Source organism: Callithrix jacchus, chromosome 5 (genome assembly GCF_049354715.1).
Source record: "Callithrix jacchus isolate 240 chromosome 5, calJac240_pri, whole genome shotgun sequence".
Taxonomy (NCBI): Eukaryota; Metazoa; Chordata; class Mammalia; order Primates; family Cebidae; genus Callithrix; species Callithrix jacchus.
In genome coordinates this window covers 86,151,584-86,178,998 of record NC_133506.1, presented here as the reverse complement: position 1 = coordinate 86,178,998, position 27,415 = coordinate 86,151,584, and the positions used below count along the sequence as shown (strand labels likewise).

General features: G+C 52.7%; 1 protein-coding gene across 1 annotated transcript in view; it reads right to left on the bottom strand.

Annotated features, from left to right (window-relative positions):
• WNT3 (Wnt family member 3) overlaps positions 1–25,077 on the bottom strand; it is a 51,363-nt gene extending 26,286 nt beyond the window's left edge. The window contains exon 1 of the mRNA XM_002748153.6: positions 24,846–25,077. Coding sequence (XP_002748199.1) covers positions 24,846–24,925 — 80 coding nt within the window. The 5' untranslated portion in view covers positions 24,926–25,077. The remainder of the gene's footprint in view (positions 1–24,845) is intronic.
• Positions 25,078–27,415: the final 2,338 nt, after the last annotated feature.

The window sequence follows — 27,415 nt, the reverse complement described above, 5'->3', positions numbered from 1 at the left end:
GAACAGCCTTTCCTCCTGCAGCCTAAAGCATCGTCTGGCGACCCCTGCACAGGCCCAGCTCCTCGTTTCCTCTGGGGTTTTTCTCTCTTCTTTCCCCTTCTTCCTGATTTCCCCATGTAGTTGTCTTAGCCACAGTGGGGGCATATCTGTTTGTAAGTAGGTGGAAGTTCTCTCTTTGAAGGTACAGGCTGCTGACACTCTTGGAGGTCAAGGTAGCAAGCCTCTCCTTTACTGGTCAGGGCTCCACGCTTCCCTTGGTTTTTGCCCCAACCCCAGGACTTTGCTTTCCTCACTCTTTCTTTTTTTTTTTTTGAGACAGAGTCTGTCTGTCGCCCAGGCTGGAATGAGATGGCATGATCTCAGCTCACTGCAACCTCCCTCTTCCAGATTCAAGCAATTCTCCTGTCTCAGTCTCCCGAGTAGCTGGGATTACAGGCATGCAGCACCACCCCTGGCTAATTTTCTTTGTATTTTTAATAGAGATGGGGTTTCACCATGTTGGCCAGGCTGGTCTCAAGCTCCTGACCTTAAGTGATCCGCTTCAGCCTCCCAAAGTGCTGGGATTACAGATGTGAGCCACTGCGCCTGGCCTCCTCGCTCTTTTCTACAGCACCTCACCTCCCCTTCCACTCCTTTTCCTCCCTTCACTAGGTACCACACCCTGTCACCCCACCAGGCCAGGCATGTCCCTGGTAAGGGTGCTGGGGAACAAGGAGTTTCTGGGATTTCTGTCTGCATTCTCCTCACATTCATCACAAAAGTAGGAAGGTATTTCTTCTGGGGAAAGCACAGTCTGTGTAGAAAAGATAAAGTCTCTCTCTCTGGCTGGTGCAGTGGCTCATGCCTATAATCTCAGCACTTCAGAAGGCTGAGGCAGGAGGATAGCCTGAGGCCAGGAGTTTGAGACCAGCCTGGGCAACACAGCGAGACCCTGTCTCTACAAAATACAGAAAAATTAGCTGGGCGTGGTGGTGCATGCTTGTAGTCCCAGCTACTGGGGAGGCTGAGGCAGGAGGATCGCTTGAGCCCAGGAGTTAGCGGCTATAGTAAGCCGTGATTGCACCAGTGCACTTCAGCCTGGGCAACAGAGTGAGACCCTGTTTCTTAACAAAACAAAAGAAAACAACTCTCTCTTGCACATACACACACAGAAATAGAGAACATTTGAAGTAAAAAAAAATTCTAATTCTCTACAAATGGGATGTGTGTTCAACACAAAAGGCAAAACGTCAGTGGACATTAGCTCCAGTTAAGGCTCCTCCAGGATTCACCCTGGCCTCAGAAAAGGCCGAATTACCACAGGTGGGAGGAGGTGTCCTCCAAGCAGAGGGAGTGATGACATCATGGAGCCCCTTTATGGGGACACTCAGGCTGTGAATGAAATAAAGAAGGCTTTTATAGGTGTGTACCCAGGGATGAATGAGATGAGGTGGGGTCCGTTTATTTGGGTAGAGAGTGGTTGATTAGGTAGTGAAGAACTCCACTAATTCCCTAACTCTGCTCTGAATAGGGTAGTAAGGGGCCCTATTTACGGGAGCACTCAGAGTGGCCATGGTTAATAATAATAGCTAACATTTATCGAGGCCTGACTGTGTGCCAGTTGCTATGCAAAGCACTTGACATAAACTATATCCTTTAATTTGCCAAAGAATCCAATTTGATGAATGATGACATGGGCTCAGAGAGGCTAAGTGACTTGTCTGAAGTCACACGGTTAGGAAATGGTGGCACTGAGGTGGTGAAAGAAGCAGTGAGGGCTGTGGGACGTGGCTCACACCCGCAATCCCAGCACTTTGACAGGCCAAGGCAGGAGGATCACTTGGGCTTAGAGGTTTAAGACCAGCCCTGGCCAAGAGAGCAATACCTTGTCTCTACTAAAATTAAAAAAAAAAAAATTAGGTGGGTATGGTGGTGTCCACCTGTAGTCTCAGCTACTCGAGAGGCTGAGTTGGGAGGATCACTTGAGCCCAGGAGGTCATGGCTGCAGTGAGTGAGCCAAGATCGAGCCATTTCACTCTAACCTGGGTGACAGAGGGAGACCCTGTCTTAAAAAAAAAAGTGCCAGGAGACATTTACCAGGACTGGGCTTGCAGGGAGCATATTCACGAGGAGGAAGGGAAGGAAGTGCTCAGGCCCTGCCCTGCTGTTCTGGCTGCTGTTGGGATGAACAGCCCTGTACATTCAAACACTGGGCTCCGACCATCAGTAAGAGACCCAGATCTGAGGGCTGGAGGCATTTGTGTGTGAGACAGTACATGGAATTTCATGGGACCAGAGAATTCAAGGTGGCAAAGGGTTAACGGGACCTCTCCCAGCAGATGGTGACAAATGTGGGCAAGAGTCCCCGAGAGAGAGGCCAGGGTACATGACACACGTTCCCACCACCTTCCAGTCTGCAAAGCATTTCCCCACACAGCTTCTCCATGAATCCTCTCAACAGCCCTGAGAGTAGAGATGCCAGCTCCACTTTACAAATGAGGAAACTGAGGCTCAGACACATTGCCAGAAGCCAGGAAGTGGAAGCAGAGTTGGACCCCAAATCCCATGCTGTCGCTATTTTGCCACTCTGTCCAGACCCCACCCTCTGGAGATATCCAGTTTATTCCAGCAGAGTACATTTATTTGGCACCTGCTGTGTGCTCTGCACTGAAGGCGGCATGACGGGGAGATAACCAAGACACTGTCACGCGGTGAAATCTAACAGGCAGGCCATGTTCGTAGGAGCGGCAGGAGGTTAGCAAGGGGACAGCCAGCTTATAAACTCTCTGGTCGGGGGAGGGCGGGGGAGAGCAAGTGAAGGAGGATGTGGAACAGGAGTGGGGGTGGGTAAGCCACAAGACCTCAGAGGACTGTGCCCTAAGAGAAAAGGAAGAGGATGGACATTTCTGGGACACTGATGTCACATAAAACTAAAACCCAAGGGACCAAGAAGGAAGGACGCCAGGCTGAGGTCCTGCTAATCAGCTTCAATCCCACCAGCAGTGAAGAGGTGTCATCATCTGTGGGCCTGAGAGAAGCCCAGGCCCTATATGCAGGCTGGACCCCCCGACAGGACCTGTCAGAGCTGGAAGAAGCCTTGGGGGTCATCTGGCCCAGCCTGCATATTGCACAGGGATCAGAACCAAAGGCCACTTCATTGAGCTGAGGACCCAAAGAACGTAGCCAGCTCTGAGAAGGGTTCTTCAATGCTCTGGCTCGCCTTTGTTTGCAGAACACACTATACTACCATGGAGAGGATGAAAATCCAAAATTCAGGATCTCAGCCCATTCTCACCCTAGTCAAACTTCAACTGTCTATTGATCTATACCTGCCTGGGAATTCCCTCCTTTCTCCAGACTAGGAAGGTCTTAGCTTCCCTCTACCAGCTTCTTAGGACAATTCTTTTTTATTTTTTTGAAACAGAATCTTGCTCTGTCACTCAGGCTGGAGTACAGTGGCTTGATTTCAGCTCACTGCAACTGCCACCTCCCAAGTTCAAGTGATTCTCATGCCTCAGCCTCTGGAGTAGATAGGATTACAGGCACCCACCACCACGCCTGGCTAATTTTTGTATTTTTAGTAGAGATGGGTTTCTCCATGTTGGCTAGGCTGGTCTTAAACTCATGATCTCAGGTGATCTGCCCACCTCCGCTTTTCAAAGTGCTAGGATTACAGGCATCAGCCACTGTGCCCAACTGTTCCCAGGGCATTTCTGAGGCAGGCCTGGTAGAATTCTTACCTGCTTACCTCACCTGTGTCCCTCTGAGCCTCCATTTTGGCCCTCAGGTGCTGAGGGAGTAGCTGTTCCCTGCCAGGAATGAAGCCCCCAAACTTGTCTGCTCCCCCATAAACACCTCTGGAATGTGCATCTCAAACCTCCTACCCCACACCAGTGCATTCAGCCCCTCTGCTGACACCCCATGTCTCACTTGCCTGGTATGGCCAGAGCTGGGGATGGTGCAAGAATAAAGCTTTTGGTCATGTGGAAAGCAGACCACCGACCCTGTGACTTCTGGGGCTCCCCTCCTAGGTGGGGAAGAATGGAAGAGCGGCCTCTGGGGTCTGAGAAGCTGGCCGGCAAAAGGACAACAGCAAATCCTCCTCCAACGACCCTCAGCCCCTGATGATGCCCTGTCCAACAACCCTCCTAGATCCGAAGCTGCGAGACCTCAGGAATGTGGCCGCTTCGGACCCAGCTCCCTTGCCTGGCTAAAAGCCACCATGGGTGTCCAGCCTGCAAACTTCTCCCGGCACACAGGGCCCTGTGCAAGGGGCAGCGGGCGACAACACCCAGCCCAGGTCCAGGAGTGCGCTGCTGTTCTGCTGCTCTGCTGACTCACAGGCGATTCTGCTGCTATGCAGGCTCAAAGCCAGCTCCACCCCAGGATCTCTGTCTTCCTGGGTCTATTGTGAAGGTGCTGGTCACCCCCAGGCCTTGAATACAACTCCTTCTCCTTTACTGTGTGTTCTCTATCTCTCTCTGTCTCTGTCTCTCTCTCTCTCTCTCACACACACACACACACACATGCACACACGTACGCATACATGTAAAAGCCAACTCTTCAGTGCCATGGATTTCCATTTTGTCGCAATGAATAGAGGATTAAAAAAAGAACAGATCAGATTGTCGGTAGGATAATTATCAGTGAAAAGAAACAGAGGAGGCTGGACATGGTGGCTCATGTCTGTAATCCCAGCACTTTGGGAGGCTGAGGCTGGTGGATCACAAAGTCAAGAGATCGCGATCATCCTGGCTAACATGGTGAAACCCTGTCTCTCCTAAAAATACAAAAATTATCTGGGCATGGTGGTGTGCACCTGTAGTCCCAGCTACTTGGGAGGCTGAGGCAGGAGAATCATTTGAACCCGGGAGGCAGAGGTTGCAGTGAGTCAAGATCATGCCACTGCACTCCAGCAGCCTGGAGACAAAGCGAGACTCCATCCCCCCTGCAAAAAAGAAAAAACAGGAGCTGCCCGATCCTCTGGGTGGTAAGCGGCACCCTCTCCGCCTGTAGGCCAGGGCTTTGGGATCTGGCTGACCCAAGTCCTCATCTTATTGCTACCACCCATTACTGTATCTCCTTGGGAGGACTCAACTTCCTAATGAGAAAAACATTACCCACTTCAAAGAGACTCTGGGGAGGATAGGTAGATAAAGCTCTCATCACAGTCCCCGGCACACAATCAGTGGTGGTTGCCATGGTCATAGTGCTAATACAGACCAGTGGCATCCTCTGTGCTGGCACCATTTGTACACTTGCCACATATTAACTCCGTAGTAAGTCCATAAGGAAGGTATATTATCATCACCTCTACTTTTGTGGGGAAACTGAGGCAGAGATTGGTCCACATTACCTAGGTAATTAGAGACACATCTGAGCTGGCTAGAGGCTAAAGACTTAACCACAATGTTCTCCTGCCTCTCTCAGAAGAATCAGATGAGAGATCTCATCTGAAAAACAAAAAAACAAAACAAAACAAAAACCTAAAAAAATAACCAAAAAAAGAGAAAAAACAAAAAGAATTTTAAAAATAAAATAAATAATTTTTTTTAAAAATTATAAAAAGAGAGAGATCTCATCTGTATGCCCCACTTGGGCAAGGGGCAGCGGGCGACAACACCAAGCCAGTTCCAGGAGCGCCCTGCTGTTCTGTGGCACTGCTGACTCACAGGCGATTCTGCCACTGTGCAGGCTCAAAGCCAGCCCCACCCCAGGATCTCTGTCTTCCTGGGTCTATCATGAAGGTGCTGGTCACCCCCAGGTAAGTGCAACGTGGTTCCTGCCCCACAGGGTCTCCCAGCCTCACTGGTTGACAGACACAACTACAGGAGGCCTAAGAGGGGAGAGCGATTCACCAGCCAGACAGCCCAGGTGTCCCCTGGTGCAAGTTGAGTGGTGCCTGATCAGTCCCTGCTCCCTGACTGCCACCTAGAAGAGGGCTCAGCTGGATGGCTGACTGATTGGCTGACTGCTTCATTCATTCACTCTTGAGTGCATTCATTCATTCCTGCAACTCAGGCCCCTCCAGAACGGGTGGTCTGGACTGAACTAGTTCACACAGGATGATGACAACAGAACTCAGGACTCAGCTTGGTTACCAAGGAAAATAAGACCACAAGACCAAACTGACATGAAATAGGCAGAAGAATCTTCTCGATCCCATCTTCCAAACAGGTAATAGTTGTTACTTGTTGGGGAAAAGGGCTCCAAGTTAAATACTTTTGGAAAACAAGTTAAATAAATGAAAACAGAGTCATACTGGCAGAGCCTCTTAGAGCTACGACTATGCTAATGAGCTGCTAATATTCAAATGAGCACAGTCAACACCAGGAGGCTCCATGTTGCCTGTGGCGCTTCCTAAGTTGATTTGACTCTGGAAGCCTTTCTCAACAGGATAACATGGAGCTGATGTTATAAGAAACACACTATTTGATGTCCTGCGCTGGCCCAAAAGGTGTCTGCAAAAGCTGTCCCAAAAAGCTGGAAGAGAGCAGAAGTGAGGCTGGGAGGAAGTGAGCTGCCAGGAAAATGGTAGCTCTAAGCTGGTTTTTGAAAAATCCTGGGAAGTTTATGGCCAGGTGGAGGAAGGAAAGGAAAGAGTTTTCCAGTAGGGAACGGGGTCCTGAGAGAAAGTTGGTGAAGACCCAAGGCAGTTGAGTCATCAGGAGTGGGCTTGCCCCATGCGTGAAGGAGGGCCTTGGGCCATGGGAAAAGCCATCTCAAAGATGAGAGCACAGATGGACACGACCTCTTTGGAAAAGTTTGGCGTCATCTTGTAAAGCCAAACATTCGTACCCTGCAACCCAGTTCCCTGCCTAGGCAGGTACCTCCACGAACACCTTTCCCTGCTGTGCACAGCGAGACGCACGAACACAGCCAGGAGACAAAATCGATAAACTTCATATTCTAATGATGGACTATTATGCAGCTGTGAACATGTGAGAACTACAGCAAGACCCAGTAACAGTTTGAAACTTAGAAACACAATGTAGAAAGAGAAGAGCTCACCATAGAAGGCCACATGCAGCCAGGTGCAGTGGCTCGCGCCTGTAATCTCAGCACTTTGGGAGGCCGAGGTGGGCAGATGATCTGAGGTCAGGAGTTCGAGACCAGACTGGAACCCCCATTTCAACATGATGAAACTCCATCTCTACTAAAAAGTACAAAAATTAGCTGGGTGCGGTGGCACGTGCCTGTAGTCCCAGCTACTTGGGAGGCTGAGGCAGGAGGATCACTTGAACCCAGGAGGCAGAGGTTGCAGTGAGCCAAGATCACACCACTGCCCTCCAGCCTGGGTAACTAGACTGAAACTCTGCAACAACAACAACAAAAATAAAAAGAAGAAGAAGAAGAAGAAGAAGAAGAAGAAGAAGAAGAAGAAGAAGAAGAAGAAGAAGAAGAAGAAGAAGAAGACCATGTGGTATAACACCATTTTTATAATGCTAAAAACCTGTAAAATAAAACATTTTGTTTAGGCATTATTACCTGGGAAAACCAGTTTCTGTTGCCCAGACTGGAGTGCAGTGGCGTGATCCTGGCTCTCTGCAACCTCTGCCTCCTGGATTCAAACGATTCTCCTGCTTCAGCCTCCCAAGTAGCTGGGACCACAGGCATGTGCCACCATACCTGGTTAATTTTTGTATTTTTAGTAGAGACAGAGTTTCACCATGTTGGCCAGGCTGGTCATGAACTCCCAACCTCAGGTGATCCTCCCATCTCGGCCTCCCAAAGTGCTGGGATTACAGGTGTCAGCCACCATGCCCAACCAAAAACCAGTATTTTTAAGTAATGAAATAAATATGTAAAATTCAGGATGTGTTCTCCTCTGGAGGGAGATGGGGAATGGGCTGAGGAGGACCCACAGCTAGACACAATGGTCTAGTCACGGTCTGGTCCTTCAGGCGTATGGTGAGGTTCAGGTTTTCATTCTGTTATTATATCTAATATATATGATTGCTCTCTTATATAGGTCAAGTATTATGTAATAAAATATTTTTTATCAGCTTGCAGGAGAACAGCTGGTATCTGCTTAGGCTTGTGCCAGCCGTACCATTGGCGCACCAGTGCTTCTTTGCCATGAATTTCTTCTCAGCGTTTAGCAGACCTCTCTCCCCTAAAAGTTGGATGCACACAGTGACTGCCAACCCTGGGTCAGCCTGTATCCCACCCCGGCCTCCAGCACGCCCAGCCACACTGACTCACTGTGCTTAGCAGGGCTTACACGGCCAGTGCCTTAGCCATTAAATATGAAACCTACACAGGCCACGCCTTGGAACCCCTGTTCAAATCCCCGATAACTAACCACATTTAATTCACCCTTCCCTTCTGAGAAGTGAAGGCCTTTGTGAGTATTTTGGCTGAACAGGATATGAGAACACAAGGTCATGCCAGAGTCTGCATTGCCTTCCGTCCGCCGAGTCACCAGCTTCTGCCATGTGCCTCCCCAGCCTCTTCTTTCTCCAGATGGGCTGATTGGTTGGGACAACCCAACATGAAGTGTAGGGGCCTCCCTGAAGCCAGCCTTTTCTGTTTTGGAAGGAATTCAGATCTTTCTGCTCTAATGATGTCTGGCCTGGGAAAGAATATTTTTATAACCCTGCCACATTAGATGACCTGTAGAACATCCCTAATTACTCATCTTCACCTCAGTTTCTATTCTTTCTCTCTCTCTTTTTTTTTTTTTTTTTTTTGAGATGAAGTCTTAGTCTGTTGCCCAGGCTGGAGTGCAGTGATGTGATCTTGGCTCACTGCAACCTCTGCCTTCCAGGTTCAAGCGATTCTCCCGCCTCGGCCTCCTGAGTAGCTGGGATTACAGCTGTGCACCACCACACCTGGCTAATTTTTGTTTTTTTTCTAGTAGAGACAGCACTTCACCATGTTGGCCAGGCTGGTCTCGAACTCCTGACTTCAAATGATCTGTCCACCTAGGCCTCCCAAAGTGTTAGCATTACAGGCATGAGCCATTTACCTGTCCAGTTTGTCTATGATTTCATTTCAATCTCACAACTTCCCTGAAATCACATTGTTTACCCCCTTTATACCAAGGAAGAGACTGAGACTCAGCAACTTTTAAGCAACCACTCAAAGCAAAGTTATAGAGCTATGCAGTGGACATCTGGGGTTTGCACCACAGCTGATTCTGTCACAGAAGCTACTCTCTTTCTGGAGTGCTATGTTCCCTCCCCCCCTGCCCCCCCGCAGAGGTTAGATGCCTGGAACTGGACTTCCTGGGAGATCACAGAGCGAGGGGAGTGCTGCCCTAGAGAGTGGGGACCACCTGAGCCTGCACTGCAGCCTGCTTGGGAAGGAGCCTGATTCCTGAGCCAACTGATAACAGAATTCCTATTTATTTATTTATTTATTTATTGGAGATGGAGTCTTACTCTGTTGCCCACACTGGAGTGCAATGGCATGACCTTGGCTCACTGCGACCTCTGCCTCCCAGGTTCAAGTGACTCTCCTGACTCAGCCTCCTGAGCAGCTGGGATTACAAGCACGCACCACTATGCCTGGCTAATTTTTGTATGTTTAGTAGAGACAGGGGTTCACCGTGTTGGCCAGGCTGGTCTCAAACTCCTGACCAGGTGATCCACCTACTTCGGCCTCCCAAAGTGTTGGGATTACAGACGTGAGCCACCGCGCCTGGCCTGATAACAGAATTCCTAACCGTGCTCCTGCAGCACTCAGGACATATGTGAGGCTTGCTAGTGATGTAGCAGAATCCCTGCCCTCAGGGGCTGACCCCTGCATTGGGGAGACAAGACAGATGCACATGAGGAGTTATCTGAGAATACAGAAAAACACACAAGTGCCAGCTGGCTTCCTGGAAGGGTATCACAGAGGCAATGACAACCCATCTGGGGCAGAGAGACTGAGTCTGGGACCAGCAGGTGACTCTCAAAGGTGTCCTTTCCTCCTATAACCTGTCTTTGAAGATCCACTGTATGCCCTGCACTATGTTTGGTGGTGTAGGTTGAAAGATGATGGAGACCTGGTCCTGCCCACAGGTGACTTACAGTCTAGTCCACGAAATAAATGTGTTCAGAAAGGGCTCTGCTGGGGCCGCGGTGCTGGGAGAAGGCTGCACAGAGGAAGCGATGCCTGAACTATGATTTGAAGACTGAATGGGAGTTTGCAATCATTCCAAGGGAATGATGCAGGCCGTAACATGAAATTAATGTCAGCAAAAGGTGTGTGTTACCCACTGTGTAGACACCATCTGACCCTGTGCTAGTCTCACATGTGGTATATCCTTTCATCCTCACAGTAGTCCTCATGATCCCCATTTTACAGAGAGAAAACTGAGGCTTGGAGAGGTTAAGTCCACTCAGATGGCAGAACTAGCCAGGCATGGTGGCTCATGCCTGTAATCCCAGCACTTTGGGAGACTGAGGCGAGTGGATCACCTAAGGTCAGGAGTTTGAGGCCAGCCTGGCCAGCATGGTGAACCTTTATCTCTACTAAAAATACAAAAATTAGCCAGGCATGGTGGCGGGCACCTGTAACCCCAGCTACTTGGGAGGCTGAGGCAGGAGAATCGCTTGAACGGAGGCAGAGGTTGAAGTGAGCCATGATTGCGCCATTGCACTCCAGCCTGGGCAATAGAGCGAGACTCCATCTTAGAAAACAAATTAAATGAAGACTAACCAAACTAATCAGGAAAGAAGATCCTTTGGGGCTGAGAAAGGCTAAAACACAGTCCAAGTTGAACAAACAGGGACCTGGAGGCGAGTGACCACAAGCTGCGAGGGAGTGGCAGTACTGCTGTGAATCCACTAAGGGTGGGATGGAGACGATGCAGCCACGGTAGGGGAGGCAAGCCCCCTTCTCCATGCTGTGGCAGTTCCACCCTGGTGGAACCATTTCCCCACCAATCCCTAAGGCCTGGCTGCAGCAGTTATCCCACCTGAAGTGACACCACTCAATGAAGCCTCATCCACCATGTGCCCAGTATTGAAAAGTTTCACGCCACGTTCACAAACTATTAAACAGAAGATATTCTTTCTACCCAACTCATTAAGCTGTGTACATTGACAAGTTGTGTGCTTGCCTGTATGCATGTTTGTGATATTGTAAAATATGTATTTGTTTTTCGACCTAGTTTCCCAGCCTACAACTTCTAAAATCCTTAGACTCTCCAAAGTGATGTCTTTTTGTATGCTAATGAGCTGACAAAGGGCTGGCAGACCTTAGGGAGCTTCAGGATGGGGGCTGGTTATCCTCAAAGACCCAGGCAGGATTAGAGGTTGGATGGACTTTTTTTTTTTTTTTTTATGAAATTTCACTCTGTTGCCCTGGGTGGAATGCAGTGTTGCGATCTCAGTTCCTGCCTCAGCCTCCCGAGTAGCTGGATTACAGGTGCATACCACCATGCTCGGCTAATTTTTTGTATTTTTAGTAGAGACGGGGTTTCACCATGTTGGTCAGGCTGGTCTCGAACTCCTAACCTCAGGTGATCCACTCACCTTGGCCTCCCAAAGTGCTGGGATTACAGGTATGAGCCACCACGGTTAGAGGGTTGGACTTTTAACCCCAACTCCAATCTTTGGGAAGTGGGGAGGGGGCTGAAGCTTAAGTTGATCACTAATGGCCAGTGGTTTAATCAACAATGCCTATGGAATGAAGCCCCCATACAAACCCAAAAGGACAGGGTTCAAATGCTTATGGGTAGCCGAGCACATGGAGGTTCCTGGAGGTGGCATGCCAGGGAGGGCACGGATGCTCAGTGCAGCTTCCCCCATACCTCACCCTAGGCACCTCTTCATCTGTACCCTTTTTAATATCCTCTATAATAAACCAGTAAATATGTGTTCCTGTGTTCTGCGAGTCACTCTAGAAAATTAATGGAACCCAAGGAGGGAGTCATGGGAACCCTGGTTTATAGCAGGTCAGTCAGGAGAACATGTAAAGCCACCTGGGGCTTAGGATTGGCACTGGAAGTGGGCGGCTCTCCTGGGGACTCAGCCCTCAACCTATGGGATCAGATGCTATGTCCAGGTGGAGAGTGTCAGAACTGAATTGGATTGGAGGACACTGGGTGATGTCCGCCGCAGAATTGAAAGCTTCCTTGGCGCGTGCAAACATTTTGTCACAGAAGTCTTCTGTACTGATTATTGTGGGGTAAAAGCAGAGGAAAGACAGTTTGTGCTTTTTCCTATACTTCCATTAAAAAGTTAAACAATCATTCAGCCGGGTGCAGCGGCTCACGCCTGTAATCCCAGCACTTTGGGAAGCCGAGGTGGGCGGATCACCTGAGCTCAGGAGTTTAAGACCAGCCTTGCCAACGTGGCGAAACCCTGTCTCTACTAAAAATACAAAACTTAGCCTGGTGTGGTGGTACACACCTGTGATCCCAGTTACCCGGGAGGCTGAGGCAGGAGAATTGCTTGAATCCAGTTACCCGGGAGGCTGAGGCAGAGGTTACAGTGAGCCAAGATCGCATCACTGCACTCCAGCCTGGGCAACAGCACACGAATAAGTCTCAAAATAAATAAATAAATAAATAAAGTTAAATAATCATTCCATCCTTCTATCTTGGCAAAAACCGTATTTGCCACCTGGTGGGCTATGTTGTCCCATACAGTTCATGCTAGACAATGGTGATATGGGGGATCCAGCCCCAAGCCTGCAGCCTGCCCATCCCTGCTGCATCCCACACTGGATGCCCCAACCACACCCCCAAGCTCCAGCTACAGCCCCTGCAAATGAGTTCCCTTTGACCAGCTCTTCGCAGCCAGCACTGTGGCCTGCCCTGGCAGGATGAGCCCCAGGCAGAGGCCTGCAGGACCTGGAAGCAGGCTCATGGCTGTCTGGGCCAGAAACTCCAGAAGCCTGGATTCTCAGAGCGAGGCTGAGGAGGGTGGGCATGAGCTGTAGGTGGGTATTTCTCCCTGAGCACCCAGCACGCCTTCTCCTTTCAGGTAAAGTGTGCTTTCCTTTATGTCCTGGCTGTGAGGAAACTCAGGGGCAAACCTGAAGCTGCATTCTTGTACCTGCATTGATCTTGACTTGCATATTTGTCTTCTCCTTGACCTTGATCTTGCTCTTCTGTTTTTATTTTGTTATTTACTTTTATTTTTTGAGACGGAGTCTCACTTGGTTGCCCGGGCTGGAGTACAGTGGTGGGATCTCAGGTCACTACAACCTCCTCTTCACATACAGTTTCAAGCAATTTTCCTGCCTCAGCCTCTGGAGTAGCTGGGATTACAGGCATGTACCACTATGCCTAGCTAATTTTTGTATTTTTAGCAGAGATGGGGTTCCACCACATTGGCCAGGCTGGTCTCAAACTCCTGACCTCAAGTGATCCTCCTACCTCAGCCTCCTAAAGTGCTGGGATTACAGCACAAGCCACCGTGACCAGCCTGTTTTTATTTTATCATTTAATCTGATTTTTGTTATAAGCCTCTTGAGGGCAGGCATGTTGGATTCCAGACGCCCTGCCCTGTGGGGAAGGGAAACACCATGAGACACCAGAGGGAAGCTTCTAAGTCAGAGTCAGGGGCAGGCTTCCTCTTTGCCTGATTTAAAGGCAATTCTGTGACTATAGGACTTGCAGGAAGTTGTAGAAAAGCCGGTGAGAGATCAGAAGAGGGAAAGAAAAGAGGCAACTTTTCTAAAGACAAGACCTTTGTAGACTTGGGGAAAAGCTGACAGTAAAACAGAAAGAAGGCTGAGTGTGGGGGCTCACGCCTATCATCCTAGCATTTTGGGAGGCCAAGGCAGGTGGATCACTTGATGTCAGGAGTTTGAGACCAGCCTGACCAACATGGTGAAACTCCATCTCTACTAAGGATACAAAATTAGCTGGGTGTGGTGGCGAACACCTGTATTCCCAGCTACTCAGGAGGCTGAGGCAGGAGAATCTCTTGAACCTGGGAGACAGAGGTTGCAGTGAACTGAGATGACGCTACTGCACTCCAGCCTGGGCAACAAGAGCAAAACTCCATCTCAAAATAAATAAATAAATAGAAAAAAAAAAGAAACAGAAAGAAATGGACTGGAATTCTCACAACTCAAAACTATCCAGTGAGGACCAACTCCCTACCAGAGCAATGTTTATTTTGCTTTTTAATTCATGTTGCTTTGCTTCTTTCCAGAATGGATTTGAAGAGGTTGACAGCAAATGTGTATCCCAAAGACAAGTCTTTATTGAGCTTCCACTCTGCAGGCCAGGTACGAAGACTCCAACATGCCTGCCCTCAAGAGGCTGACAATGGAAAACACATCAGATTAAATAACAAAATAAAAACGAAAGAGCAGGATCAGGCACAGACCTACACGGGCGCAAGGATAGGGCTTCAGGTGTACCTCTGAGTTTCCTCACAGCCAGGGCATAAAGGGAAACATGCTTGATCAGAAAAGAGGAAGCACACTGGCTCCGCAGCCAGAAATATAGCCGAACATCAAATTGAGAAAGTGGAATGAAAAATCGGCTGTTTCAGAGACACGAGCACAAGAACTGGACTAGGGCAAGAAAGAAGGTTCTGCCCAACTGCTTTCTGGCATGTGTCTGGTGGAGACCAGATGCAAAGCAGCGGAAAGGACTAAGTAGGAGGAAAGAGCTTAGTGCTGGAAGGAATCTGAGAGGTCATTTACGCTCTCTCCTTTCTGTTTCACAGATGAGGAAACTGAGGCTTGGGAGGCAGTGATTTCATCAAACTTGTCCTTTACCCATCTCAGAGGCAATGAAATGCTCACATGGCCACTGCTGTCAGCAACTGTGCAGCCCCAGCTGGAGGACAGCCTCATGACTTGCGGAAAGGTGGCCAGTGAGGAGGGCACATTCCCAAATAAGAGACCTCCCAGACATTCCCAAGTAGTATCTATAAGCTCAAAGCATCAGCCTTCAAGTTGAAGGTCAAAGGTAAACTTGCCTCGAAACCATCCTTTGGGGAGCAAAGTAGAATATGAACAAGCAAAATTTTACCCCAATAACAAGTCCACAACTGAGCCTGAACAGTGGTAGAAAGAAAACGGATTTAGGTCCAACAGGGTGTGGGCTCAGAGCTGCCCATGCCATGCCCAGGCTGCACTCCAGGACTCCCTGTCTATAAACTGGCAAGAATTCGATTCAGATCCTGATGTCTATATGGGTACCAGCACATAGCACATTGTCAACAAACATATTCACCTGTTCCTGGGTGGAGAATCAACTTCCACCAATTGCAAAATCTTAAAATTAACGACTTAGACAGTGAAGAATCGTGTGAGCTGGTGAGTGTGGAGGGGAAAATAGTACACAAATAAATGTTTGCAAATGGAGCTGGGATGAAAAAAAAGAAACCCAGGGGAATTGACACTGTGGAGAAAAGGCTCCACATGTCAGTTTCTGGGACAGCAGCCTGCTCAGGTTGAGCGGTCCATCCACCTTGGGAGACCCTCCAAGGACCCTCCACAGTCAGGGCTGTTAGCTATGTGACCTGAACCAAGTGGGGTCGCAGCTGAGCAGCGCAGAGCAGGCTGACCCCTGGTCAACAAGCACCAGGTTGGGCTGCCTTTTAAAGCCAGAGAGAGGAGGTGGGAGTATTTCAATGAACAAGAACAGAGTCGAGTATTCCAGTTGAAGTGGGATGTTGCAGGGATCCAGGGGGTTTGTGAAAGGTAAAGCTGCACAGGTGGACAGAGGCGAGATCATAGCCAGCCCCAGACAGGAAGAGGGGAGCCATGGGAGGTTTTAGAGCAGGGGAGTGGCACCCTCAGCAATCCATGTTGTGAAGATGAGTGGTGGGAGCTGGAGAGGAGGCGGGACGCCTGCTCACTCACAGCACAAGCCCCTATTTGCATTCCTAATGGGCCCTGCAAGATTGGTTTTCCTTGCTGGCCCAGCTGGCTCTGACAGATAAGTGGGACTCTGTGCCCAGGGGCAGGTTTTGCAGAAAGGTCTTCCCAACAGACCTGGGCTCTTGGTCCTGTGGCTCCCATCCCCCTCCCCAACACATGCACACACACAGTCAGTCCACCGAGTGAGTTTTCCCAGCCGAGCTGGGGGAATGAGTTGTGCCCGTCTCCTAGTTTGCTATTACAGAGGCCATGAGGGGTCCCTGATGACCACAGGCCTCAGCAGAGCCCCTTCCAGCTGCCAGCCCTTTGCCCTCGCCCTCCTCATTGCCACCTACCTCTTCCCATGTGTCCATGGTTGGAAATTTCTGGGTCCGGCCAGTGGTTTTAGCATTAGGCAGGGAGGATGATCAAGCCTCAAGCCCTGAGCTGTGAACCTGGGCACATCCCATGACCAGTTGGCCTCACACCTGAGGCCTCTGTGCCGTCTCCCAGGGGCTCGCCATTGAGCGTGAGGACCCCTACAGGAAGGAGCTGAGAACCTCCCTGTCCAGCCACACTTCCTCTGCTGGAAATATCAACTCCTCAAGCTCAGAGGCACAAGGGGGCTCCTGGTTCCATTCGTAGCACTGGCTGAGAAGTGGCTAGCTCTTATTCCTTTTTTTTTTTTTTTGAGGTGGAGTCCCGCTCTGTAGCCCAGGCTAGAGTGCAGTGGCGCAACCTCGGCTCACTGCAACCTCTGCCTTTCAAGTTCAAGCAATTCTCCTGCCTCCCTCTTGAGTAGCTGGGATTACAGGCATGCACCACCACCTCTTTTCTTTCTTTTTTTTCTTTTTTAAGATAGGAGTCTCGGTCTTGTCGTCCAGGCTGGGTGCAGTGGTGCGATCTCGGCTCACTGCAACCTCTGTCTCTGGGGTTCAAGCGATTCTCCTGCCTCAGCCTCCTGAGTAGCTGGGATTACAGGCACCTGCCACCACGCCCAGGTAATTTTTTTGTGTTTTTAGTAGTGATGGGGTTTCACCATGTTGGCCAGGTTGGTCTCAAACTCCTGACCTCAGGTGATCCACCTGCCTCGGCCTCCCAAAGTGCTGGGATCACAGGCCTGAGCCACCATGCCTGGCCTTCTTATTTCTTTTTTCTGTGACTCACAATGATAGTTAACTTCTCTGGAAAGTGTTTTCACAAAGATTATTCCACCTGAAGCTCTTCAAGGCCCTGCAAACAGGCAGGGCAGGTGGTTATTATCGTCACCCAATTTGCAGATGAGAAAACTGAGGGAGGGAGGAGACTCATCCCCTGTCTTACAGCTCTGTGTCTGGAGTTTAGGGCTCTGCACCCCCCCCCTCCGGTGCCACCCTTCCCCGAGACCAGCTTTCAGTGACCAACCCTCCACCAGGCACAGATGGTCCAAATAGCTGGGCAACCTGAACGCGGGACACAGCCTCCAGGATTGCAATCTCGGAGCTGGAAGTCCTTGGCCAGCAGTTTATCCAACTCTCCTATTTACTAAGACTCAGAACAGTTAAGGGTGGTGCCTAATATCAAGATGGTGGCAGAGCCAGGTCTCAGGTGCCCTAACTCACCGCCCGGAAGCCTCCCACCTCCTCACACTGACCCCTCTTGCCCCAGAGCCCGCTCCGGCGTCTCCTTCCTTCCCTAGATGTATGGGTGTGCCTGACATTTCTGGAATTCACTCCACACATATAATGAGGCCATATTGAGAAGGCCCGCCTCAGGGGGAACCAGAGAGCTGTCTAGTGTCCCCACCCTGACCCCTGCCAACTCCTCCCGGCTGCACAAGCCAGGCTGCAACAGATAAATTGACACTGCCGGCCTCAGCAACCCTACCCCTGCCTGTCCCACACCTTTCCAGCCTTAAGAACTAGCAGTGAGGGATTTGGGATTCACAGCTGCGCAGGCTGCCGGGAACTAAGCGGCCTTAGAGAGGTATCATCAGGTGACTTGCTGCATGTGTCAGTGTTCACATGGGAAATGTCAACTCGGCAAGAATCGAAACAGAATGGGGGCTCCAGTCAACAGCGCAGAAGTGATTGATTGTAGCTGCAGCCAGTGGCATTGGGGTGACTCTGTTGAGATATTAGTTTATCATGAGGCTATGGGACCGCACCCGCTGGAAGAACCGATGTGCACCTGGGGTGAGACTGGCGGCCTAACGCTGAAGAACCGGGTTTCAGCCTCTGAGCGCAGGAACTTCTTTCCAGCCCCCATGGCCCACTGAGACCCGAGTGACAGAAAAGGAGCAGACCCTCAGGCAGGCCCTCCAAGGCAGCAGCAGGACAGAGTGCCAGAAGGAGAGCGTGGAGTTGCCACTTCGAAGATTCTAGAAACTCTGGCCCGGGTGCAGTGGCTCACACCTGTAATCCCGGCACTGGGAGGCTGAGACGGGTGGATCACCTGAGGTCAGGAGTTCGAGACCAGCCTGGCCAACATGGTGAAACCCCCATCTCTACTTAAAATACAAAAATTAGCCAGGCGTGGTGACACTTGCCTGTAGTCCCAGCTACTTGGGAGGCTGAGGCAGGAGAATCACTTGAACTCAGGAGGCAGAAGTTGCAGTGAGCTGAGATCACGCCACTACACTCTAGCCTCGGCAACAGAGCAAGACTCTGTCTCAGAAGAAAATCCAGAAACTCTGCCCAGGTGGCTTAGCTATTCACCTGCCCAGAAGCAGTGAGGAGACCCAGTGCTTCCTCTAGTAGGCCTGGAGTGCATCGCCATCCACCCTCCCTTGGAGAAGTCCCGGGAGAAAGGATTCGTCCTCCTCCCTCTTTTGCACCTTCTCTACTCCCAGAGGCTATTCCTGCACTCTTAGCCTCGCCTCTCACTGAGAGCAGGGATTCCCTCTCTGGCAGAAGGATAAATAAGGGCCCTGCTTGGAGCTGGGACAGCCAAAGGGACAGGGCCTGGACGGGGTGGAGGTAGAAGTCTAGCCCCTGCCGCCTCCCCACACATACCTCCACCCCCCACCCCCACCCCAAGAATGTAATTAAGCAGCAGCTTCTGCCAGGAGCCAAGCTTTCTGCCTTCCGACTATAAATCACCTTCTGAATCATCTCAGCTCCTAGAGAAGCAGCTTCTGCTCAGGCTGCTCCAGGCGGCCCTGGTGCCACTCCCCCGGGAAGCTTGCTTCCCCCACCCCTCCTGTGCCCAGTCCCCTGGCTCTAGGTCCCAACAACAGTCTGGCAGACTCTGGGGATCGGGGGAGGATTGGGGAGACTCCAGTAACCTTCTCTACCCTGCCCTCCCTTCCTGAGCAGGCAAAGAGCTGAAGTGAGGTTAGCCTGGCCCAGCGTCCTCAACTTGAGAATAAAACTACAGCACTATGGGGCAAAACAGGCAAAAAGAAGAAAAGGAGAAAACAGAGCCAGGTGGGGCTAATCTGGGAGGGCTTCTTGGAAGAGGCAAGTTTGGCTCCAGGACTTCAGATAGGGCATGAAAATGGCTAACATCGATATACTTCCTGTACGAAAGGTATCGTTTTAAGAAGTATTCACTCAGTCATTTTTGAAACCCTATGAAATAGAGGCAATCATTACATTCATTTTACAGATGAGGAAACTGAGGCTTGTAGAGGTTAACTTGCCCTAGGTTGCCCAGGCAGTACATGAAAAAGCCAGATGTGAATGCAGACGGCCTGGCTCCAGCAGAGTGGGAGTGTTTGGGGCGAGGTTTGGAAGTGCAAGCCGGCTGACTTGGGCAAGTGGGGCAGCCAGTTCTTTGGGATTTAGGTCAGATGGAGCCACAGAAAGAAAGGGGTGGACTGTCTAATACAAGTCAGAATGTGTGCGGTGAAGCATGACGCTTCACAGCAATGAGCCCAGAACCTGTCCCAACCCTGTGACTCTGAGAGGGAGAAGGGACCCCTCCATGTGCCTAAGGAAAATGAAGCCCAGAAGGAGGCAGGGACCTGAATGAAGCCCAGAGAAGGGAAGTGACTTACTCCAGATGACAGGGTCCGTGGGTATTAAACTTGGAATTCAGACACGGTCTCTCCAACTCCCCATTCTAACCATTTTCGAGCATGCAAGGTAACATGGGTATACAAATGTAACATCAGGATGGCCCTAACCTTTGGGGGGTGGGGGTGGGGCTAGGCATACCTCCTCCCTGAGTTAGGAATGAGGGGTGGAACATGCCTTGTCCTCCTTGGCAGCTGGAGAAAGTTTCTGTGGCTCACATCAGGGTAGGTGGGAAAGGTTCTGCTCAACTCCGGGCTCATCACATTCGGAGACCAGAAATATCTTCCCTTTCCCCACTTATTTTTCCCTGGGAGGTCTGTTAGCTGCATACTCTTCTGAAATAAGTCACCTTTCCTGAGCCATCCCCTAGCTCCTTGTCTCCCGCCCAGACCAAGGAGAGACTTCTTCCAATTCTACATCAGCCGAAGTACCATTAATGTTTATTAGCATTAAGTTCTGTAGTGAGAAGGATGGGGGATGCTTGCTGGGCTGAGTTCATTCTTTGGAGATTTCCACCCAGAGCCCTCTCTGCCTCAGTTTCTCCACCTTTGTCAGTGACTGAGCATGCAGCCAGAGGCCAGACTGTGGGCCCTGGTAGCGCCTGGCTGGGTTTGCCACTGGGGAAGCTGCAGCAAGTACCTCCTAAAAGACTTGGCACCAAAGTCCAGCTCTGACCTCTTTCACCTCCTCACCGTAGGGCTTCCTACCAGGCCAGGATTAATGGCAGGGCGGACATCTCAGACCCAAGCCCTCGGGATCCCTGGGGTGGAGATGGGGGAGATACTCAAACTCCACCCATCACTCACCTCTTGGCCCCAGAGCTGTTGATAAAATGCTCTGAGAGTCTAGAACTTTCCCTGAGAGCTGCCCCTTCCCCCACGCCATCCCCCAACATATTAAAGCAGGTTCTTCTAAGGACATAGCTCAGGCTCCTGATATTATTATAATGTTTGACCTGTTTTCTTCTTTTTAAGCAAAATGTGATCCCTTCAGAAGAATACCAACAGATCTGCCACCAATTTTGCTCCCTCTGGACTCCAAAGCCCCGCCCATGATGGGGGCGGGGAGAGCAGGAGGGCTGTTAACTCACTTCCAAGAGACCTGGACTAATTTCCCCGCCACTTCCCCTCAGGGTAAGTTCTGCCCTGGAAGGAAGACCACCCGGTTAAAGCCTGGCCATCCAATCTGGTATCTGCCCATCTGTCTGTCTGTCTGTCTGTCTGTCTGTCTGTCTGTGGGATCAACAGCCTCCAGCCAGCTCAGCTTCTCCCCAGCCCCAGCCAGCCCAGCCCTAGTGAGCTGTAATTCCTGCCTGTTACAAGTGTTAACACCTGGCCTGGGGCCTTCCTCCCCCGCAGTCTCCAGGTGCCTCTCTGGGCCCAGCCCACTGACCCCCACGGGGTTTGACTGAACATGTTCACAAGCCTGGTGGAGGTGGGAGTGGGTGGGGGAGGCAACAGGACATCTGACAGACGGGGAAACTGAGGTAGGGCTTAGGCAGGCGCTCAAGTGGGAGGATGGTCCTGGGACAGCAGAACGAGAACTCAGGTGTCCTATTTCCCAGCTCGCTGCCCTTGTCCTCTGCAAAACACTTTCACCCAAGCTGTGAGGCAGGGACGGCTGGGGACCCCTGGGGACCCCTGGGTGAAGGGTAGGGAAGCAGACCCAGATGGGTGACCACTGGTCCTCAGTCACACAGCAGCAGGGTGAGCTCCTGACCCCCAGCAGGCCCCCTCCATCACTGGAATGTAGCAGGTGCTGGGCTAGGCCCTAATAACATAGGTTTCTCCCCCACCCGCCGACCCCAAGCCCCCAAGAAGGAGAAGAAAGACAAGTTTCTCCACCAGCAGCTGACTGGAACTGACAAGGGGAATTCGAGAAATCAGTGCTGCCGCTTCTGTACCAGCTCTGTCACTACCTGGAGCACATCTCTCCCTTCCAGGGGCATCGGTCTGAGTCCCCTCAGAGCTGTCCCTTCTGGTCATCCTTCACTCAGGACTGGGGTCAAGAAGTGTGGGCTGAGGGTGTCGTCCCTGAGGGGCTACAAGACACAGAAATCCCAGCTACAAGACTTCCCCTGTCAATGATTCCTGGGGAATGAGTGAGCGGGTGGGCCAAAGAGGGCAAGGCAAGATGGGCTTAGATGCTCAAAGTATTGGAATCTGACTGCCCAGCAGGGTGGCGGGTGGCTGGGATGGGGAAGTGGGGCAGAAAAGGTGATCAGGAATCAGAGGCCCATCCACCCTACAGCCCCATCCCCAGCACCAAGAAGGTGACTTACCCTCCACCCCAGCTCCAAGACCAAAGAAAACAATCTCAGAGAGAAGGGCCAGTGACTCTAGTGCCTGGACAGACAGGACAAGCTGGTGCCAAAGAAGCCTCTGCCCCTGCCTCTCCAGCATGCCATCCCTGGCCAGCTGTGCCCCCTGCAGCCACCTTATGAGACTTTTGCTTCCTGTTGGATCTCCCCTCCAGGCCCATGGCTGCCCACCAAACACCCAAGCTCAAGTGTCATTCATACCCACAGGTAGCTGTCTGTAAACATATTCACAGCCACAGCCACAGCCCCACGCCCAGCACGTGGGGACAGGATCACAGGCAGATTCAGACACAGCCCTCACACAGTGTGGACTTGAGGCTCACTCTCCTACTTCAAGCACAATCAGGTCATGGCCATGAGCACTGATATTCACGCACAAAGACATCTGTGGGGCTTTCCCCACACTGTCATGAAGGTATGCGTGTGTGCGCGCGCACACACACACACACACAGACACACTCACATGCCCAGTCATGAACACAGTCAAGCCCAGTGTCACAAGCAGACACAGGCACTGACCTTTACATGGGCAAAGATACTTCTAGACTTCTCTCTGTCTCTCACACACGTACATACACACATCACAGCATCAGCCACTTGCTGACACTTGTGTGCAGAGACACAGCACACCCTATCGTGGGCCAAGGATTCCCCAACACACACACACGATTTCACATCCACAGTTGCCCAGTTGTAGGCACAAACACTTTTGCACATAGAGACACATTAGTGTATAGACAACACCTCTCAGGGTCATAGACCCAGAAACACACACACACACACACACACACACACACACACCTCCTTGGCTTAGACAAAGCAGCATCCCTGTCCCCACCAAATTCCCAAACAAGCCATGTGTCTAGCATGATGTGAGGGCCAGCGTCCTGACCTTCCAGCTTTCCCCAGCATTTCCTCTGATTGGGTAATTCCTATCTAGATGGTCCCCAAGACACCATTTCACATCAGAATCTCCACCAACTGGAAGAGTGTCCTCTTCCAATCCATAGGGCTGGAGAGCCTGGTCTCTCTTCCCCAGTCCCTGCCACCTATGGGCAGCCAAGCCTTTCCTTACCGCCCTCCCCCACCCACCAGAGTCCCTGCGAAGGCAAAGCAAAGAACAGCATGGCCTTGGCCGGGAATGAGAAGAGGGTCAGGAATGGCTGGGCAAGGCCGGACTGGTGTGGGCAGCAGCCTTTCCCCAGACCCGTGGAGCCCCCCATCCTGGAGTCCCTTGCTGTCCCGGCCACCCCATGGACTTCTTTATGTGCTGGAAGCCTCAGGTTAGCCCAGCGCCACGGAAAAGTGTGGGTTGGGCAGAAGAAAGACTTCTCCTTGGCTGGCTGTCCTGGGAGCAACTCCTAGCACCCTCTAAATAGAGACCCTTGGCCATGCCCCCACCCTCTCTCCCAGGGGCCCCCAAACACGCAGACACAAATGCTACCACCCCCAAACAACTAGAAGACTCGGGGCGTGGCCCCCAAATCCCGCCATCTCTGCTCCTCCTACCCAAGGCTCTGGGGTGGCCAGGCAGGGAGACTGGGGGCCTGCAGGCAGTACCGCAGCATGGTGGCACTTCTCTCTGACTTTCACCCTGGGGGCCACAGCCCACTTCTCACTCACAGATCCCCACTTCTTCCTCCTCACCTCCCACCCCCAGGCCGAAGATCTCCTACATCCAGGAGGGGAAGATTCTTTAATTAAAGTTTTCCGGAATGCAGGGGGCTGGAGACTGGGGAGAGGCGGGGTGTAATTTAGAGAACTGGTTTCAGTGTCTTCCCCTCTGGCCCCTGGGACCTGCGGAGGGTGGGGGAGTGGCGATGGGGCCAATTGGAAAACAAGGGGACTCCTGGAGCTGAGGTTCCCAAAGCGATGTTTATTCCTCACACAGGCCCCCCAGACAAGCACAGCCCCCCAAGCACTGCACCCGGCTTCCCAGCCTTATTTACTAAAATGTCTTTTGTATCCGCATTTCTCGGGAACCGAATTCTCCTTTCCCTCTCCCTTTCTCCTCAGTCCTCGGTTTTCCAAAAGGAACAAATGTGACATGGAGAATTGGGTTTTTGGTCTAAGAACAACAAGCCTACCCCTCCCAGACAACTACATTTTCCAGGAAGCCCCCTTTTGCCAGGGTGGACAAGCAGGAGATGAATAAATCCCGAATTCAATGGCATCCCGGATCAGCAAATACCATATTCGCTCCAGAGGCTCAAGATGAATCTAGAGCAGTGGGGAGAATCTGATGAAATCCCCCCACTCCCTTGCCCCGGGAGGAGCCCTGACGCCTTTGGGGTCTGAAATACGAAGGCAAGGGGGGTTATTGTGGGGAATCTCTTGCTGGAGGCGCCGGCAGAGGTGGGGTGGCAGTGAAGGAACAGGATGGTTTTGCCCATGAAGACCCCAAAATGGAGAAGAGGAGTGGCTGGGCCCCAGGGACAGCGCTGGATTTCCAGAAACCCAGATGCAAGCAAATGGGGGGGTCTTCGGGAGGCCTCTAGATTGGGACGGGCAGAGGGTTAGGATCTAAGAATAAGAAACCTCCTGAGACGGGGAAAGTCCTCCAGCCTCTGCAGCCGGGAGCAGGGAAAATGGTGAGGGAGCCAGGAGTTGGATTCCGAAGGCGACACCAGCAGAAAATCCAGGAGGGGTGGGCGGGTGGGGGGCTGGAGGGAGGCGAGGAGAGGAGCCCGAGCCCTGCCGCAGCCCACCCCCAGCAGGCGCCCCCACCTTCCCCGGACGCGGCGGGGAAACCGGGCCGCGGGCAGACAAGAGGCGAGTCTTACCACCAAATTGGGTAGCCGGCGAGGACCCTGGTGCCACCGAGCAGGAGGCCGAGGAGCAGCCCGAGCAGGTGGGGCTCCATTAGAAGCGGCTCCGAGGAGGAAGTTTGCCCGCGACCATGAAGAGGGGGAGCGACGCCCCCAATAGTTGGAACAAAGTCCACTTGAGATTGGAAATGACTTTCGGGCTTGTCAGAAGCGCACCTCCACCCGCAGCCGCCCCCCTCCCGAGCCCAGCGCGGAGCAGCCGGGTTTGAGGATGTCAGCGAGCAGCCAATCAGCGCCCGCGGCCTAAGGTAAGAGATGAGTCTGTAGTTCAGCCTGTCAATCACGCACCCCTCCCGCCCGGCCCACAACTCGGGCTCGGGGAAGGGCATCGCCCAGCAAACTTGGGCAAAGCCCGCGCCCTGGACGCAGCAAGGCTTCGCGGGGGGCGTCGGGGGCCGGACCTTCTGCTACCGCCGCGGTCCCCCCCGGCCAGGGTTAGGGCGAGGGGGCTTTGACCTGGGCGTTCACACGGCGAGGGCTTGGCGTGGGCATGAACGGGTGGCTCCTCCGCTGGCGGGGACTGCGACCCTTTGGGACGTGGGCCCGTGAGGAATCGAGGGTGGAAAACACAGGGATGTTTCCAGAAGCCCCACTCGGGCGGGTCAGGATCGGGGGGTGGGGGAACGCACCCCCTCCCAGCTTCCAGCCTCCCAAGCCCGCCTGCCCTCCGGGCCCTCGCCCCGGCCGCGGGAGGTCGCTTTCCGGGCGTCCGAGGGGCGTGCGGAAGAGTCCGCCGAGGCTCGAAGGTCTGGCTGCGGGCGGCGCCGGGGGACCGAGCCGAGTGTCATTTGAGTCTTTTGTCAGGGATCAGATCGGTATCGGGACCTCCTGCTGCCTTTGCATTTCCTGCAACTGACACCAGCGGCCAGTCGCATTTCCTGCTCTCGGAGTCGGGTCACTTTCTCCACCTTGAGGGGTTCAGGCCCGACCTCGGGTCCAGGTCGGAAGCTTGACCCACAGCCTCATTGGGATTATCGGTGGGACCGTCAGGGACCGGTGAAACGCGCAGCTCTGGCCGAGGGCGGCCCCGGTCCTCGGAGGACCCTGCTGCCCTCCGGAGCGTCCCTCACTGCCCGACCCTCCCGCCTGAGGCCCTGGTTCTTCTACTGATAGGGAGCTCCAGCCTGGGGTTTTGCGGTAAAGACCCTTGCCCTGTGTGGACACCAAATGTCTCCAGATCCCCAGCCCTCGCCACAGGAAAGGAGTCCTTCCAGGCCCCCTTGGGGCTTGCTTCCTCTCCTCTCCCTCACCAGCTCGAGGAATCAGGTCTCAGCCCTGGGAAGTATCGACATTTTGGTCAGGCTTTGGGGACTCACGCCCGGCCACCTGGGTGCCTTCCCCTAGGCCCCCTCCCCGGCCACCTGAGGCACCAGCGCTCTGCGCAGCCACGGTCTGGGTGAGGGAAGCCCCGCCGGTGGGGAGCGGTAGACCGCGGTGTAGGGAACTGTGGCAGAAGGGGCAGAGAATGAGCCGACCCGAGTCCTACAGAGGCCTGGAACGGCGGGCGTTCCTCGAGGTGGGGGCCACGGCTGGAGGAAGTCTCACGCCAGGGGGCCAGACATTCCTGGCCTTTGATCTGAGCCCCCGTACCCACAGCTCGAACCTGCGGCCCCTTCTGGTCTGCAAACCCTCTCCGCACGCGGCTGCTGCCGGCAGTGGGGAGCGCGGGGAAATGGCCCCGGGGGCACCAAGGGTCGGGAGAGCCGCCTGGGCTTGTCACACTCTCCTGCTGCGTTCCTAGCCCGGTCCTGGAGTGGAGGGGGTGGGAGGGGGGGTTGAAAGAGAGGAGGGAAGGGGAGGAAAAGGAGAGACGGAGAGGAGGAGAGGCGGGGGGGGGGGTGCTCAGAGATGAGAGAGAAGCTGACAGAAACCAAGAAAAGCGGGAGGAGGCTGAGCCATCGGCGTGAGGAAGAAAGGGGCAGGGGTGAGGGGAAAGGACCAAGAAGCTGCAAGGCGGAGAAAAATCGTGAACCTGCCCAGGAGCTGTGGAGCTGGTGGGGGGCTGCAGAGATGGGGATCCCTAGAGATGCTCCCCATGGCTGGGCTGATTCTGGGGTGCCTTGCTTCTGATTCACCTGGAAAGGGGGTTGCCGTTGGCATGAATGCAGAGCCTCAGGACCAAGACTCTGGGAGTGGAGAGCCTTCCACATACATCCCTCTTGTCTGGAGGCCTGCGGGGTCATACGTGGGGTCCTGTCCTGCTCATGGAGCTCCCAGGTGGCTTCTAATCAGCGCTGCCTGCTGGAGTCCTGCCCAAGGGCTCAGGAGTTCTAGAGGCCCCTGACAAGTCATGCTGAGAGCTGGGGAGGGCTACCTTCCCTGGCCACTCAGACACCACTGTGGATGCAGTGTGATGAGGCAACAGGGCCTGGACTTGATGGCCTCTTGGAGTCATTGCTGGGCCTCAGGATTCCACAGGTGCCAGCCCTGTGAGGTGGGGGCAAAAGATCCGGGACTGCCGGTGGGAGGGTGTGTTGGCTGAGATACGTCCAGCCAGCATCCTGGGTGCTGTGGGCAAGATTGGT